This window comes from Lates calcarifer, linkage group LG5 (genome assembly GCF_001640805.2).
Source record: "Lates calcarifer isolate ASB-BC8 linkage group LG5, TLL_Latcal_v3, whole genome shotgun sequence".
Lineage (NCBI taxonomy): Eukaryota > Metazoa > Chordata > Actinopteri > Centropomidae > Lates > Lates calcarifer.
Genome location: NC_066837.1, coordinates 12,907,997 through 12,924,139, shown reverse-complemented (window position 1 = coordinate 12,924,139; position 16,143 = coordinate 12,907,997). Strand labels below are relative to the sequence as shown.

General features: G+C 39.9%; 2 protein-coding genes across 3 annotated transcripts; both read left to right on the top strand.

Annotated features, from left to right (window-relative positions):
- The first annotated feature begins 229 nt into the window (after window positions 1-229).
- On the top strand, window positions 230-7,537 carry synpo2b (synaptopodin 2b). The gene is made up of 3 exons (XM_018695662.2): window positions 230-914; window positions 1,803-3,859; window positions 6,791-7,537. Exons 1-3 carry the CDS (start codon window positions 245-247, stop codon window positions 7,316-7,318), a joined length of 3,255 nt encoding a protein of 1,084 aa, XP_018551178.1. The 5' UTR covers window positions 230-244; the 3' UTR covers window positions 7,319-7,537.
- A 1,646-nt stretch (window positions 7,538-9,183) lies between these two features.
- On the top strand, window positions 9,184-15,158 carry myoz2b (myozenin 2b). Of its 2 annotated transcripts, XM_018695665.2 has the most exons (6): window positions 9,184-9,348; window positions 10,576-10,685; window positions 12,071-12,237; window positions 12,805-12,898; window positions 13,584-13,746; window positions 13,831-15,158. In XM_018695665.2, the coding sequence occupies exons 2-6, from the start codon at window positions 10,604-10,606 to the stop codon at window positions 14,054-14,056; spliced, it is 732 nt and encodes a 243-aa protein (XP_018551181.1). In that variant the 5' UTR covers window positions 9,184-9,348; window positions 10,576-10,603; the 3' UTR covers window positions 14,057-15,158. The 2 variants fall into 2 exon arrangements, with proteins under 2 accessions (XP_018551181.1, XP_018551182.1); XM_018695666.2 differs by lacking the exon at window positions 10,576-10,685 and having other exon boundaries at window positions 9,190-9,348.
- The last annotated feature ends 985 nt before the right edge of the window (window positions 15,159-16,143 follow it).

Below are 16,143 nucleotides of genomic sequence, written 5' to 3'. Positions count from 1 at the left end.
AATATTTTCCAAGACCATTCAAATTTACTCTGGCATTTTGACAAATCAGTTAGCATAAGTGAGGATTATTTTCAGGGTTAGTTTGTTTTTTTTTTTAAACATGTAATACTGAAAGTCTGCTAAAATGTCTAATTATGTTATAATCCACCCTTAAAGTGACAGACTCCCTGGCCTGAAGTTGTTTATCTTGTTTTAATGAAGGTATCATTGGTGACACCCAGGATATTGTGAAACAGCATTAGAAATGGAACCAGAGACTGAAGACCCAGACAACAATGATAACTTGGTCCCTTGGTCAGGTTCAGATGGTTCCCAGGAACTTTGTGTCTCTGAGTCCTACAATGAGGATGACATCAGTGATGAGTACCCTTTAGACCCACAGCCTCCTCGTATCCTCAAGTCTGACCCGGAGTCCTCAGAACACCTTCAGTCACAAGACTGGGAGTCTGCAGGTGAGCAACAGTCCCCATCTGAGCTAAGTGGAAGTGAAGAGGATGTTTCGTACCAGGAAGAGGATGACAGCTACCTTAGTGAATCAAGAGAGTCCATTACAGAGTCTCCTCACATCCAAACCTCACCAGTATCACTGTCCCTACACCCGGAGCGCCCTAACTCTAAACCTCCCGCTGGCCAGATATCACGGCTGTCATCTTCCTCTTCTCTTAGCTGTGCCGCTGACATGACCCTGGCCTTGACCCTGACCACAGAGGAGCCAGAGGGAGCCAGTAATAGGCAGGACTCAGGGCCTGGGAACAGGAGGGTTGAATCTTCAGAGGAAGGAGGGAGTAGTGAGGCACCTCCTGCTTCTGTCTTCTTTGAAATTTCAGACGAGGGTGCTGAGCAGGCAGAGAAGTGGAACTCTGAGTCTGACACAGATCTGTGCAGACCGGACAGGCACAGGGCAAGGTACACACGTAAGTATCTACCTTTCTAACCTTTCTTTTATATATTTCAGTGGACATATGAAGCTGGCAGTGTAAATTGTGTAGCCTATAGTGATTTCCTTTCTAAATTGAAGTTATGTATGGTTCATTAGTTGGTTACAATGTTGTATGTGGTTTAAATGCAATCTGAGGTGGTTTAAACAAATTAACTTGAAAATGATATTTTCTGCCTGTATTCATTAGAGGCATTATGTGAAGAAAAATACTTAACTTTAATCGATCAATAACTTATGCAAAGCTCTATGGGTGCTATTTTCATACTGGGGTCTATTTGAGGTGGACTTACAGGGAGAATTCCCATGGCTTTAATAGTCAGAGCAGGATAAGAATAAAATATGACCTTATGATGAGACTAGCAGAAACAAATTTGACAGACACTAGCATGTGTCACCCTGGCCTGTTACCCGATCCCTTTTCCAATCGTAAGACTTGACTGCAATGGAAAATGAGCTGCTCACTTTCCTTGCCTCATGGACCCCCCTAAGTTAGCTGTAAGTAAATATGATGCTTTTATTAGTGTGCTTGCTTCAGCAGGGGCAACTTTAAAATTTGTCTAACTTGATGTTAATGTGCTTGCTTCAAATAATAATAATAATAATAATGAATAATAATGCTCACCTGAAATGTAACTTTGTACTGCTAGCTGACAATGGTTGGTTTCATTGGCAAACTGAAATTAATACCAGACCACTGTATGAAACACACTCCAAATGTAAATCTCTTCCATAGTTATTTTACTTAATTGAGCACTGACAAAACATAAAATAAAATAATGTATGCACAGTTTATTTGCAGATTTGCATGTTTTCATCCTTCTCACACCCCTCCCTCCTCTCTTTCTCTTTTTCTTTGTTTCAGGACTCGGTCGCAACGAGAGCCAATCAGAAAGGCACGTCAAGGAGACCAAGTCTAAATGTAAACGAATTGCTCGGCTTCTGACTGATGCACCTAATCCCCAAAATAAGGGAGCCTTGCTGTTTAAAAAACGCCGCCAGAGGGTCAAGAAGTACACACTCGTGAGTTACGGGACTGGTGATAGGCTTGACAGTGAAGACCAAATAGAGGAGGAAACTGAAGAAGTCAGATCAGCTGCATATAAGTTTGTGACAACAAGTGATTCTGAGTTAGAGGAACAGTACTCCGTCTATCACCAGCAGCATAATTTAAGTCTAAATTGGGGAAGTGTTCGAGAAATGGATGTGCTACCAGAGACAAAAGGGAAGGGAGTTTTGATGTTTGCCCAACGCCGCAAACGGATGGATGAAATAGTGTCAGAGCATGAAGAACTGAGGAGTAAAGGATTACCTGTGGACGCACTAGCAGAACCTGAATGTACAGAAGCACAGAACATTTATGACACTAAGGAAATGTATATGCATGCCGATCAGGCCAACTACACAGATGCAAGTCACCAGCAGCATGTAGAATACCAAGAAAATATTCAACAGATGAACCACGCCAATGTGCCAAGACCCTTGGTGCCAAACAGAACTGCGAAGCCCTTCCTAGGATTTCAAGATGGCACAACTGCTCCTGTCATGCCTGTTGGTGCCGCTCCAGTGAGAAAGAAGAACGAACTGAGAATCAAGGTACCTGTGCCTATTAACACTAACCCACAGGTTTGGTCCCCAACTGGAGACATCATAGCCTCAAGAGATGAACGAATATCTGTGCCAGCAATCAAGACCGGCATCCTACCAGAGTTAAAAAGGAAAGCCACTGCCAAACAGCCGTTAACGCTGGTGCATGAATCAAACCTTCAAAACAAAGGGGAAAGAAGGTCTTACATTGAGTCAGAGGAAGACTGTTTTAGTCTAGGGGCTGAGGCTTGTAACTTCATGCAACCCAGAACAGTAAAACTCAAGAATCCCCCTCCAGTTGCCCCAAAACCTACCATCAACCCAAGCTGCCCACCTTGGATGATGAGGAGTCCCTCTGGTGAGCCATATATTCCACCAAGAAGTCCGGTTTCACAACCTTCTCACAGTTCCACGGGGCCTCATAGTCAGCATTACTTACAGCAGCAAGACTGGGCTCAGCCTCAACAGATGGCCAACCATTGGGCACCAGATCAAACTCCGGCAACACATCAAACACCTGCCAGTGCCTGGGCTCCGGTCAACTCCTCTTCTCAGCTTCATCTTCAGCCAACCACAAATAGCTGGAGTCAACAGCCACTGCGATCCCCTGTGAGTATGCAGGCCCACAGTCCTACTTACAGCCCACATCACCCGCCTTCACCCTCAAGGAATAAGACAGACAGTGCTCCAAACTCCGTTGTCTCTGGCCCACCACAAGTAGGAAAGTCATACGTCCACGCATCAAAAGCATCGCAGGCTTCTCCAAGGGGTCGAGTCTCAGATAGAGGTTTTAATCGGGCTGGTGATGGTTCAACTATGGCTGGAAAAGGTGCAGCATTGTTTGCCAAAAGACAGTCCCGTATGGAGAAGTTTGTTGTTGATGCTGAAACAGTGCAAGCCAACAAAACGAGATCCCCCTCCCCAGCCTCGTCCCTCCCTAACTCCTGGAGGTATTCTTCCAATGTTCGTGCCCCTCCCCCTTTATCATACAATCCCCTCCTCTCCCCTTTCTACCCTCCATCAGCAGCCAAGCAACCCCCCTCCACAAGCCCCAAAATCAAGCCTAAGACCAAAGAAAAACCTAAAAAAGCACCCCCAAAGCACCTAAATGCCTTAGATATTATGAAACATCAACCTTATCAGTTGGACTCGTCACTGTTCAAGTATGATGTGGTCCCTGAGACCAAGAGCCCTAGCCCCAAACCAACTCCAGTGTCAAAGTTTGAGGTTACCAAAAACCTTAAACAAAGATCTGCCTCTTCTCATTCTACTTATAATGCCTCTGAGCCTGCTGTTCAGGTCAAGGCAGGGGCCTCTGCTAAGTCTGCTGGATCGGTAAGTTCCCAAACTACTTCTGTCCGCCAAAACACAAGATCAGCTGAGCCTATTGCAACTGACATGCACTTGGATGAAAAGCTCACTGTCACACCTGCAGCCCATCACATAACCAACAAGCAAGCACCAAGCGCCCGACCCGCAAGCACATCCTCCCAGCAGTCATCTAGTGCTGACAGCATAGCTGCAGCTTTTTCTCCTGCATCTCTTATTGCTAGAGGCGCACGTCAAATGGCTCCTCGGCCAAAATTTTCTGCTAAGAAGCCAGTAGTGACAAGTAAACAGTGGAAGTCTGTTGCTATGCTTCATTAGTCCTGATACTGTATATGGTCAAGCTTTGGTGTAGTCATCACTGAGATGATAGAACACAATCAAATGGCTAGCATCTAAAATGTCTTACTTAACTGGTGGAAATGTGTAGAGTTTTGCACTGTCTAAATGTAGGCCACATTCAAAATCATTTAGAGTATACAGGTATAAGGATATATTTAGCTGCCGATGCAAGGGAAACACGAGAGGGCAATTAAAAGTACAGCAAAGGTAGATTAAAATTGTGATGAATCAATGGAAAACAATAAATAAATAATTTAGCACATTGCATCATCTTCCTAAAACCTGGGAGGTGCATGTGTGCTTGAAAAAGGAAATGTGAGACGAAATAATGTTGAGTGATACTCAGGAAGTGCTATTATATGTGCAATAATGTGTGTAGAGAGCCTTGATTCAGCTAGGGTCTCTAGTTTGAGTTGTTAATCTTTCTTTAGTTTATTTTTTTTTTGTAAAAAATAAGACTACATGTATTTTTATGTAGCTGCTACTCACCACTGACCCCAAAACTACACACAGTAACATTTATAAATGCATTTATTCATCAATTTTCAATTTGAAATTAAAGTTCAAAATATTCTTTTCACAAGTCACTTTTACAATTATATTTACAGAATATTTTCATCCAGTGTGTTTGGGGAGAAACTGTCTATGCACTTCTCTTTTTTTTTGGATGCAATTCCTTCAGTCTCATTCCAAACTTTGATGGTATCACAACAGCTAAAAGCATTAACGCTAGTTGTGATCATTTAAACCTGAAGACTTTTAATGTTTTTTATGTGGGTATATTCTCTGCAATCGTCAATTATGGCCAGTTATTTAACCATCTCTAAAGTCAGTCAGACATTCTGTATCCTCATCCTGTGATGTAAAACATGAGCAGAGTGTCACTGAGGTTTGAGTTTTATGTTATTGATTCACATCATTAATAGCAACTCAAAACTAAAATAGGAAACATCTGTCTTATTTGTCTATGTCTGTCTTTCTGACATATCACTGTTTATTGCACTTCTTGTACTCAGCACAATCATGCTATTAAATTTCTCTTTCCTCCTACCTGTGTACTTCCTGTGTGTCATGAGCTTCTATTCTCTTTTTCATGAGTCGGTGTATCACCACATTTTCTGAGTCACCTCTGTTTCCTCTTGTATCTTTCTCACTGCCTCACACTTTCACACAGAATTTACTCATACTTCCTGCACCTTCAGCAATATCCATTTTCAAAGATCCACAACATTATTGGCTATTTGCAGTAAATTATTGCTCATATTAATATGAAATATAAATAATATGAAATGGTAAACTGCTGAAGGTTAACACTTATGTATGATTTTATCTTTTCAATTTAAATGGACAAATGAGTATGCTTCTTTTCACAATTTCCAAACAGTTTGGAACTATCATCTTGGCCTTCTGAAGACTTCATTGTAGGACGGTGCTGACAGGAAATCCACACTAAAACAGAGTTAATGTTTTCCTATTTAATGATGTTTTTGACAACAAGTCAGTATCTACAGCAGTGAACAATATGTTACTTGTGTTTTTTTGTCAACGACATCTAAAGACATGCCAGGGTTTCTGTTCTTATTCACTGTGAACGCCACACCCCAAGATGTCACACAGCCACACCCAGAACTAGCACACTAAACATTTTTAGTACGATAACATTTGTGCCTATGTTTCTCTGTTTGCCTGAGAAATACAAACAATACTGACTTAATCATAAAATCCAGCTCTGACAAATAGTAGTCAGTACAGGCTAAATTCAACTTTTATCAGGATGAAAATACTCGTTGAAACTGACAAAATTTACTCACCCTTTTAGAGTGGATTTCCCTTTAAGCAGAATAAACAAAGACAAGTTGGCAGAGAAATAGTTCCAAGCGAAGTTCATCATCATTTAAATGTTTTTCATGTGGTGTTACATTGCTACTGTATTTATTTTAAGTTTCCAACAGGACCAACAGGTAAGGTCTGATATTTTTCATATACATTTTGAATATAATAATATACTATAATGTCAAATGCTGCTTTAAAACATTTTCACGAGATCTTGCCCATACATTTATATTACCCAAACATTCTTAAGGGATTCATAGGAATACTCAATTGTCTAATTGGCCATTGTTATTATAGTGTTTCAGTGCACACTGAAAAAAAGTAGATAATCATATAAATGTTTTGGTCAAAAGGATGAAGGTCAACTCAACTTACAAACCATTTAGTTATAGAGACATAAATGGGCAATCCAACCAACAGCAATGTCCAGTTAGGAAATGGTAAGGAATGTCCTTTTACTGAAACTCTCATTTTACCTTATTTTCTCACACCGTCATTTTTTTCATGTGAACTGACCTGATTCTGATTGGCATCTCAAGACCCCCTCCTACTTTCTCTGTCACTGTGCAGGCAACTTTTGAACAAAAATTTATTGTAGCAAAATGATTATTAATTTGTTTGCACTCCTTCGTTTGTATCATTTAACCTCAAGTGAACAAAATAAAAGATCATTAATTGTTCAGCGTTTTGTGGAGCCAGAGGGTGGCAGCAAAGTCTGCAACACCGCTATGACATCACTCAACTGATATGTGCTTTTTCTTTCAGGGATTTGGTCGAAGCCGCTCCCTGAGCCTGCCCAGGCGACTGAACTCAATGCCTTCACCTGGACTTCTGTCACCTGTGAGCACACCTGGACCCCAGGCATCATTTTTACCTGCTCAGAGGCAAGCATCCTTTCAAGAAAATGTCTACAAGCCACTGTCACCATGGGAGGCAGCGTCCCGGAGCCCCATTGGCTCAGTGGAGGAGGCATTTGTGTTTCAGAGCCTCCCGTCATCTGTTGCCTCTAATGTCAAAGCTGCAGGGCAACGTAGATCTCTGCCAGAGCCACCAGACGAATGGAAGCGCAGGGTGTCTCTTGATCCTGCAGCTGTCAGTAAGAGTCATTATCATGCAGCCCCTGCTTTTCAGGCTCCATCTCTGAGCAGAACATTTTCACCTGAGAAACCAGCCTTCTATGGGCCTCCCTTCAGACCTGCTCAGCCTCTAAGGCCTGCCAGTAGGGCCAGTATTGGATACACGGGAAAAGGCTCCAGTCCAACAAAGTACTCTCCTCTCTATAGTGCATATTAGAGAAGTTAATACTTCTGAGATGTAGTCAGAGAAAGAGAAATGGTATACAGTGTGGAGAATCATGCAAAATATATTAAACCTGGAGGACAAAAAGTTAATTTGACCCAGAAAGATGGAATTTGATTTATGGTGAAGAAAAATTAGGTTGACGTTGGTATGTGTTGATTAAAATTCATCCAGTAGGTCTGAGTCTTGGATTATTTTTGGCCATTTATTATATTTGTTTAATATATTTGATAGGAGCGATGGGTCTCGCATAAAAAAAGTTATTTTCATGATACAAGTGATCACTTGGTTTGAAGAGCACAACAGCAACTTACTGTAGTTTTTGTGTTGTGTTGCTAATGAGATATTATCTTGCTGAGTGTTGATGGGAGATTTTGCAATTATGTCTAAATGATCAGACTCATTTAGGACACAAGTGGACCACTAGAGACATGTTTTTAGACAAATTGTCATTAGGATGAGTTTAAGTATGTGTTACATGAGTTAAAGTGACAGTAGCTGAAAGAAATTTGGTATTGCTTTTTGTTTGGAGTGGAGTGGTGTTCGCTCACTGAAGATGCAGGTAGTGTTTGGTGAGAAAAAAGGCACTTTAAGAAATCTGTTGTGGTTTTTTCACTTTTTTCAGGTTGATGTTATGCAAATTATTTCACACCTGATTTTTTCTGTTATTGTACAGTTCAATGCAAGTGTCCCAACCTTTGAATGAATCTGGCATTTCTAGTGATGCTGGTTACATGTATTCACATGCTGTAGAACTACAGAACCAGACAGATGATTGCTGTAATGTTCTTATATTGATCTTTACTGATGACTACATGTGTACAGATTTCAAATGGATCAAGCTGTTTGTATTATATATATTTAGATAAGAATAATGATGCATACATCATGAAGTACTTGATAATGCACTGGTTTTAAAGTGAACAGAACAAATTTGTTTTGAGTTCAGTTTATAATAATAATAATAATAATAATAATAATAATATATGAAATTTAGAAATTTTGAATTGGGGTTTTACCCTGTGTTTGATGATTTTTTTGTGTAAAATGTAATTTTCCTTTGCACTTTGAAACACAAACTGAAAAATTAAAACACATGAAAATGCTTTAAGTCTTTAAAGTGTAAATTTTTTTTTGCTTTAATTCTCAGATAAAGCATAATTTTTAGTGTAGATATAAATATTTTTCTCTGATCTTGTCTGACATTTCTTTGTTTAGAAATGCAATGTATGTTTATGTTATATAAAAAATAACACGTAATTAATACTGATTTGACTGTAAAGATTAAGAATATGTCAGGAACTGATATTTCAACAGAATTTTTCATTTTAGGTCCATTTATTGCGCCAGAGATTAAATGTACAGTATGTCTGAAATAGGACAACAGATTTAGCTGACAGGATAATGACCTTGATGCTGCTGTATAAAAATCATTTTGGCTGAGCGCTGTCTCAGGAATGAGACCACCACACTGCCCTTTAACCTTCTTCAGTGATTTGTATTTCATTATCCAAAGTCAGTAATCACACGTAATGACAGTAACACAACTCAGTTTGAAGAGAGGAGTAGACAAGCAGCAGCTGTGCTCAGAATTAACGACCTCACTAACTTGAAGGCGCAGTGCCTCCGAGGTTACATCAACCCACAGAGACGTGTTGACTTTGAAGATTCAACACAAGGAAAAGAATATGTATGTGTGTGTGTGTGTGTGTGTGTGTGTGTGTGTGTGTGTGTGTGTGTGTGTGTGTGTGTGTTGTCCATCCTCTCCTTTCCTCTCTCTCTGGTAGCTATCCTTGCCCCCATGGTGTTAGAGAGTGGGTTCGAGTGTTTGGCAGGTTAAATTTAGCCTATTGATGTAAGCTGCATTCCATTCACAACAGACACAGAGACACACTCACAGTTTGGCTTTAGTGTCCAGGACCGTGAAGATCGGGGAAGATCAAACTACCTACTGTAGGTTAACCCCTGAGTCTCTGTGTCTCCCCTTCAAGGATACAGGTTGCACACTAGGGACTCCATCCCAGGTATGGACGAGCCTCGCCAGGGTGTATTTTGTAAATATGTGGTATTTTTTAAATTGTACTGAGGTTATGTTAGAACGTTTGGGAAAGTCACAGTATTGTGCCTCATCTAACTAACATTTATATTTTCTATAAATTATAGGAATCACTGTCTTATGACCGAATGGATATGTGTCATTTGAGACATTATCAGTTAATCTTTAGAATTATATTGCTTTACGCTTGATTTATTTTGCATGGAAATAATTTTTAAATTGTCACAGGAGTCATAGCTGCTAAGTCAGCAGATGGGCGTTGAGCTATTGAACATTTGTATTTTTTATTTAGAATCTCACTGCCTGGTATCATGTTTTACATTGGACAAGAAAGGGAACACTAATTAAACTGTATACGACTGCATCAGCCACTGAAAATGAAAAAAAGTTATTTTGGATATTGTTTGGTTTTATGTTCCAGCACATTTTTTCCTTTTTTTTTTTTTGTTTTGCTAGACATTTGTTGTGTCCAGCTATGTATACAAACCTAGGACACGATATCATGATATTCACCCTTGACCTTCACACAGGTTATTCATCTTGTGAGAACATTAACAGGAAATTCTACTAACATTAGCTCAGATACTCAAAAATTTGTTCCAATGAAGAGGCCAGATTTAAGAATTATGTGTGTGGTACCTACCGGTGCAAGTACAATGGGGCTTTAGGATTACGCAATACACTGTAATCTGTTAAATGTAACCTCTACATAGATTATTACAACATGACAAATGCTGATATGGCAGATTTATTTTACCACTGTCAAAATCATCTTCAAATCCCAATATATTTGAAAGGAAATGGGAGAAAGACTTTGAAGACTCGAAAGCTATATATAGTAGTAGTATGTTATATAACAGAAAAGAATAGAGCACTAAATATGTCTGACCAAGAGAAAGTCAGTGTGTTTCCTGGGTTTCATTCTGTCCTTGTCATCTCTTCAATATTCTCCATTTCATGTTGACAATAATACAGGATTACAGATTCAAGGTTTTTTTTTCCTCTGACAGCTGATGAAAGATGACCTTACACTTGCACTCACTAAACACCAAACTGTGCTTAGCTGAATCCTGTTAACTTAGGGGCTATAACACTGCACTAATGTTCTATGGGGGTCACAGTATCAGTAGTAAATCTCCTTCTTTATGACTTGGGCAGAACAACTATACATCCTGTGTCCTGTATGTGTTTCCAGTCCTCCTGCCAACCTTGCCAAAGCCACAATGTCACAATTCTGTACAATGCCAGCTGGAGAGAGGAAGAAGTGTGCAGCAGCTATTTGCCGAGAGGTCCATGGTACCAATGGTATGATGTTAGAGCTGAGGCTCAGCGGACAAACACACTGCTGCAAGAGAATACCCATTCTGATCTGGGTTCAAAATGTCAGGGCTACTCTCCAGCACTTGCCATAAATAAGCTAACCGATGATGTACTACCTATGGTGACTAATCCTTTGTCGTTGTCCTTTTCAAAGGTCTATTTCTGGGTGGGTGGGAGATGGGAGGGACGTTTTTCAGGCCAACTGTGTGGCTGTTTGGATAATGTGAAGGTTCCTGACAGCTGGGGTACATTCCGTCACTATTGGTGGATGAGGGAGCATCATGTACATCTATAACTAACATTCAACTACAATGATAACTCATCTTCCGTGACAGGACTTATAACATGGAAAATATGAACTTTGTGACACCTTTGATGTAATTTATGGACCCTCATTTAAACCTGTTCAGCTGACAAAATTATACTAGGAGATATTTCCGTGTGTATATTTATCTTGTCCATCCTGCACTTTCCATCTCTAAAACCAGGACTGGATTAACTCACTAGGGGGCTCAGGGGCAAAAATTAACCGTCAGCCATTATTCTTCCACCCCCTTCTTAACTTAGTTTGTGACAGTGTACACTAATTTATTTGGGAATTGGCACAATATCAGCTGATGGGCCCACTTTAAGGTGCTCACTGTTTCAGTTTATATTGTGCGTTTGTAGTGAGGATTGCCAAACAAATGTGCTATCAATCAAATTACCATGATTACCACACTGTAAACTGGGGGTTTTGGGACCCCTGAGGCAGTTGCCTGTCTTATCTATTATTGGCTACCCAGTGCCATTAAAAAATATGGAAAATTTTGTTTTTGCTTGGTTATCCTTTTTACAGAATTGACCTTTAAGGAGCTATATGTAAGTTTTGCTACCAATACATAACTAGCGTTAGAGGAAAGGTTGTGAGTTCAGCATCAAACTTCATTCCTTTACTCGCCAAGAGCTGTCTGTAGTGGTGGAAAGCAAGACCAGTGTTTTGGTTCTAGTTCTATTACTTTTTTCTTTTACCGCAGTTAGCATGCTAACCAGCTAGCCCAGACCCAGCTGGCAACTTTCCAATTGTGACTCACTGTAGTGTTCAGGCTGCCCTGAAGAAGTAATACTGCTCAGAGGATGTAATTAACCTCTTGTGTTGTAAACAAAACCATGGCTGAAGCTCTTGGCGAGTGACCTTCACCACCACGTTTTGCAGCTGAGAAAACTTGCAAATAGCACCTTTAACTGAAAGACAAATGCTGGCACAAGTAAATGTTCAAATTTTTGATAATGTTAGTTCAACATGACTTGCATTGACAATTGTCTACTTAAATCAAATGTTACACAGACTGTTTAAATCTTTTTTCTCTTTCAACTTCTCTGTCTAACAGGGGACGTCATGGATCTCGGAAAGAAGCTGAGCACTCCTAAAGACATTATGTTGGAGGAGTTATCATTGCTTTCCAACAGAGGCTCTCGGCTTTTTAAAATGCGCCAGAGGAGATCTGACAAATATACATTTGAAAGTATCCAAAATGAGGCAAACGCACAGTTAAATGTAAGTCAGCCTGTGTGTGTTATTCAGTCATATCAGGAGTTTGAATGACTCGATACAGTGAAACCTTCAGCTCTATCCTCTTGCACAGTATTAGCTTTCACCATGTGGAGTTCTGGTGTTGGTGCTGTCTGCATGAAAACTTGTGAAGTTGTACTCATCAAGCAAATTTATCAGGAAATATGCTCTTGAAAAATAGTGTTACAACACATGGATGATAACAGAGACATGTGCCTCGTGCCTTCTGCATCCTCGAGCCAAATCTTCTGAGAGCCTACTCAGGCACTTTGCTGAGGAGCTGCTCCCAGTTTATCAGTGCCTGCTGATGTGTGTGTGTGTGTGTGTGTGTGTGTGTGTGTGTGTGTCTGTGTGTGCACGCACACTACAGGAGTTTATATATATATATATAATATAAAAAAAATATATATATATATATAGTGTATATGTATCTGAGTGCATAGACAAGAGAAGACAGAAGACAAGAGCAGCTATAGATGAGCCAACTTTGAGTTTTGTCACACCTTTCTACCAAAACTGAATACATGCACTGTACTTTGTTCTGTTTTGCAGAATGATATTTTAGCCCAGAACACACACACTGTGGAAATTAAAGTGGATGTACCCACCCAAGGAAATACCACTAATGCAGAAAACACTGCTTCAGGTAATAATGCTGCTGATTAGGTGACTGTTTAGTTGAATCCAATATGTAAGATTCTGATTTAAATGTATTAGAAAATCTATCGTCATCATGAGTAAAAACTAAATGTATTAACAGTAGCACTGTGAATATTTGGTCATTACATCTACCATTTCCTCCACCATCAAAATGTTCTACATTATGCTAAAATCACACTGTAATGCTGCACAGTCAAGTAAGCCCACCTGATTATGTAAGGCTGTCATAATAATGACAGCTGTTACAGTTGTTACAGCTGGTCTTGTCTTATGGCAGCTAAATTGAGTAGCATGGCACCATGATGCTTTATTTTATTTTGTTCTATTTGAATAGCCAACAGAGCCCTGTGCTTAATCTAAAATGCTTCAGTGGGGTGTCATCCCATATCGACACATTATATGATGAGTGCACACTTCAACTATGTGCTATTTTAAGGCCTCAGATCGTAATGATGGACAACTCAGTCTGCCTGTGTTAAGTGTTCTCTAAGCACAGTCTCTATTCATAATCCGATCCACTCTAAAACCTTAGCCTCTAAAAGAAAAAAAAAAGCAGGCTAAAGAAAACAGCTCTGTGTTAGCCACTAACTGCACCAAACTGTCAAATCATTCTGCTGCAACTTTACAACAATCCTCCACAACATGATCTCTTTTTGTTCTCTCCTCCACAGGCACGACTGCAGAGAAGTTGAATACCACAGCCATGCCCAAGTCCTATCACTCTCCATGGGAGGAGGCGATCCTCCGTGACCCCGACCTCGCTGAAACTCTCAAACTGAGAATGCCAGAACTGGACCCGCGACCAGAGCTTCCTGATTACAAGTGCTTTAACCGGTGAGAAGACTGGCGAACACATTTTAGTGAATTAGTGCAAGAGTACAAGAAAGAGTAGAATTCACACATTGGTCTGAATTGCAGGGTTGCCACTCCTTATGGTGGCTTTGAGAAAGCTCCTAGAGGAATCACATTCAAACTCCCAGAGGTGGACCTGAACCCGCCTAGATACCCAGAGCTCCAAGAGCAGGGGATGAAGCGGCCCACCTTCAACAGGACGGCTCAGGGATGGATATCTGAGGGCACCCATCTGATCCTACCCAGTGTTACTCTGGAGCCCATCAAAGTCCCAGAGTCTGATGACCTGTAGATGATTTTACATAATTTGGCAACACAGTGTTGTCTGTAATATTGTGGCCCCACCCTGTGATGACAACAAAACAGTCAGTTAGAAGCACAGTTACAAATCCTTACCAATATTTTTGGATTGTTCCCATGCAATGGACACAAAATGTCTCATGCTTTTGTTCTTCAGTTGACTAGTATGTGTGCTGTACACTAGAAAGTCATGTAAATAGCAAAAGGAACACGCTATACATAATTCAAAAAATCCAGTTTCCACTGATACAGAAAACCAAACTGTAAAATTTATAAATTTTCAAATGAAAAGATGAATATGTAATGTAAATAAAGAATGCAACTTATTTATTGATGGCAAACAATCAGAACTGGAACCTGCAGTAAATTATATATAGTTATATTTAGTGTTTAGTGTATTTGTATTATATCTACAGTACAAAATACAATGAATGGACATTAATAAACAAACTGAATACAAAGGTTTGTATTCAAAATAGAATTCCACACTGAAAATAACTTTAAATACATTTTTCACTTACAGATTGGGAAAGTTAAATAAAAGTAGAAGCTCTGTTTCCTTTCAAGGTCCCATATCCTTGGAGGGGGATTCATAGTAATGATACAGTGCTGAAGCAGAAGAAAACAAAGTAGGTAACGAGGTAATCAATCTAGGAGGGAGAGAGAGGAACCTGGACTTTGACACTGTGATGGCATGGCGCTGTGCCAAGGCACTTGGAATTAGAAACATAGCATCTCACGGGCTCAGAAACTTTGAGTTTATATGTATTTCATACAAGAAAAGAACACAGATGCTGTCACACCTGCCTTGTCTGGAGAGCAATGACAGTAAAGAGGAAATACAGATGTTCGTTCTGCATTGTTTCTGGTCATAGATGGACTAAAAATAAGATTAACTTGGCAGTAACACAACCTACAGTAGCAACACTGTATGAATGCAAAATACACTGAATGACTGAATGATATGAAGTGTTAAGTTCACTGTATTTCAGGAAAATCAAGCTTAAAACATTTGAGCTGCATGATTTTATTTGCCCACTGTACTAAATGCATTTAATTTTAATACAGTTAAAATGGGTTTGATGTCACTCGTACATACTGTCCATTGTATTTTTAATAACTAACCTGATGCACTGGATGAGGGAACCATTCACAAACTCTGCCTGTCAGACAGCTGGGAAACAGAGAGGAGCTATAGAAGAGCTCTGGGAAGGATTGAATTCAAGGCCAGTGGGAAAACATATCTCATGACTATCATTTCTCCAAAACCTCAGTACTCCGAAGAATTTGCAAACCATTCACACAGAGTGGTCACCACAGAGTCTGTGTGAGCAGTCCATCAGGTCAGATGTGCTAAAGTTTCATTACTGTCACAGTAAGATATGTCAGTTTATATATATTTTTAATGACATCGTTTGGATTTTGTCTCACCCACACTCCAAAAGATGAGGTCCTAAATCTATTAAGATATAACTGTGAGAAAATGTGAGGGTTTAACAGTAACAGTATCTGATACTGACCTCAGTTCTGTTTGAGGCCGAACTGGTAAGTTGAGGCCAGTCTAACAACTCAATAACAGTAAAACTAACTGAACTAAAACTACTATATGAACTCTAACTGCTCTCACAGCCACTGGTTTTTGGTGGTAATGTGAAGAGACTGACAATGGCTGAGAGTCAATTTAAGTCAACTTTTCAGGAAGGCTGAGGTACTGTACTACACACAGGGAACTGGAAAGGAAAGAGGACAGATACAAGCAACAAACAAACTCCAAAAATAACCTTAAGAACAGTTGAGTTTGACAGCTCATCTCAGCTGTGCAACTTTCTGCAGCCTAATTTTTTTTTTCTGTTTTTATAAATAATACCAAGACCTCTCTTCATGCGTCTCGAGGGAGGTTTCAGTGCTATTGCTAGAGCCAGGATAGGATTAGAGAAATGCCATATACAGTTATGCTGTATTTATACACTCATGTCCATCTCATAGACTGCACGTGGACCACACTTATCCCCTCGATTAACTTGAGTATGTAGTGCTGAATATATCAAAACCTGTATGAAAATAACAATCATGCCTGAT

Excerpts from the sequence above, each read along its gene's own strand:
- synpo2b (XM_018695662.2), top strand. The coding sequence starts at position 245 with ATGGAACCAGAGACTGAAGACCCAGACAACAATGATAACTTGGTCCCT. Across the intron at positions 915-1,802 it reads GCACAGGGCAAGGTACACAC|GACTCGGTCGCAACGAGAGC; the intron begins GTAAGTATCTAC and ends TCTTTGTTTCAG. Across the intron at positions 3,860-6,790 it reads CTGCTAAGTCTGCTGGATCG|GGATTTGGTCGAAGCCGCTC; the intron begins GTAAGTTCCCAA and ends TTTTTCTTTCAG.
- myoz2b (XM_018695665.2), top strand. The coding sequence starts at position 10,604 with ATGTCACAATTCTGTACAATGCCAGCTGGAGAGAGGAAGAAGTGTGCA. Across the intron at positions 12,899-13,583 it reads TGCAGAAAACACTGCTTCAG|GCACGACTGCAGAGAAGTTG; the intron begins GTAATAATGCTG and ends TCTCCTCCACAG. Across the intron at positions 13,747-13,830 it reads GATTACAAGTGCTTTAACCG|GGTTGCCACTCCTTATGGTG; the intron begins GTGAGAAGACTG and ends TCTGAATTGCAG.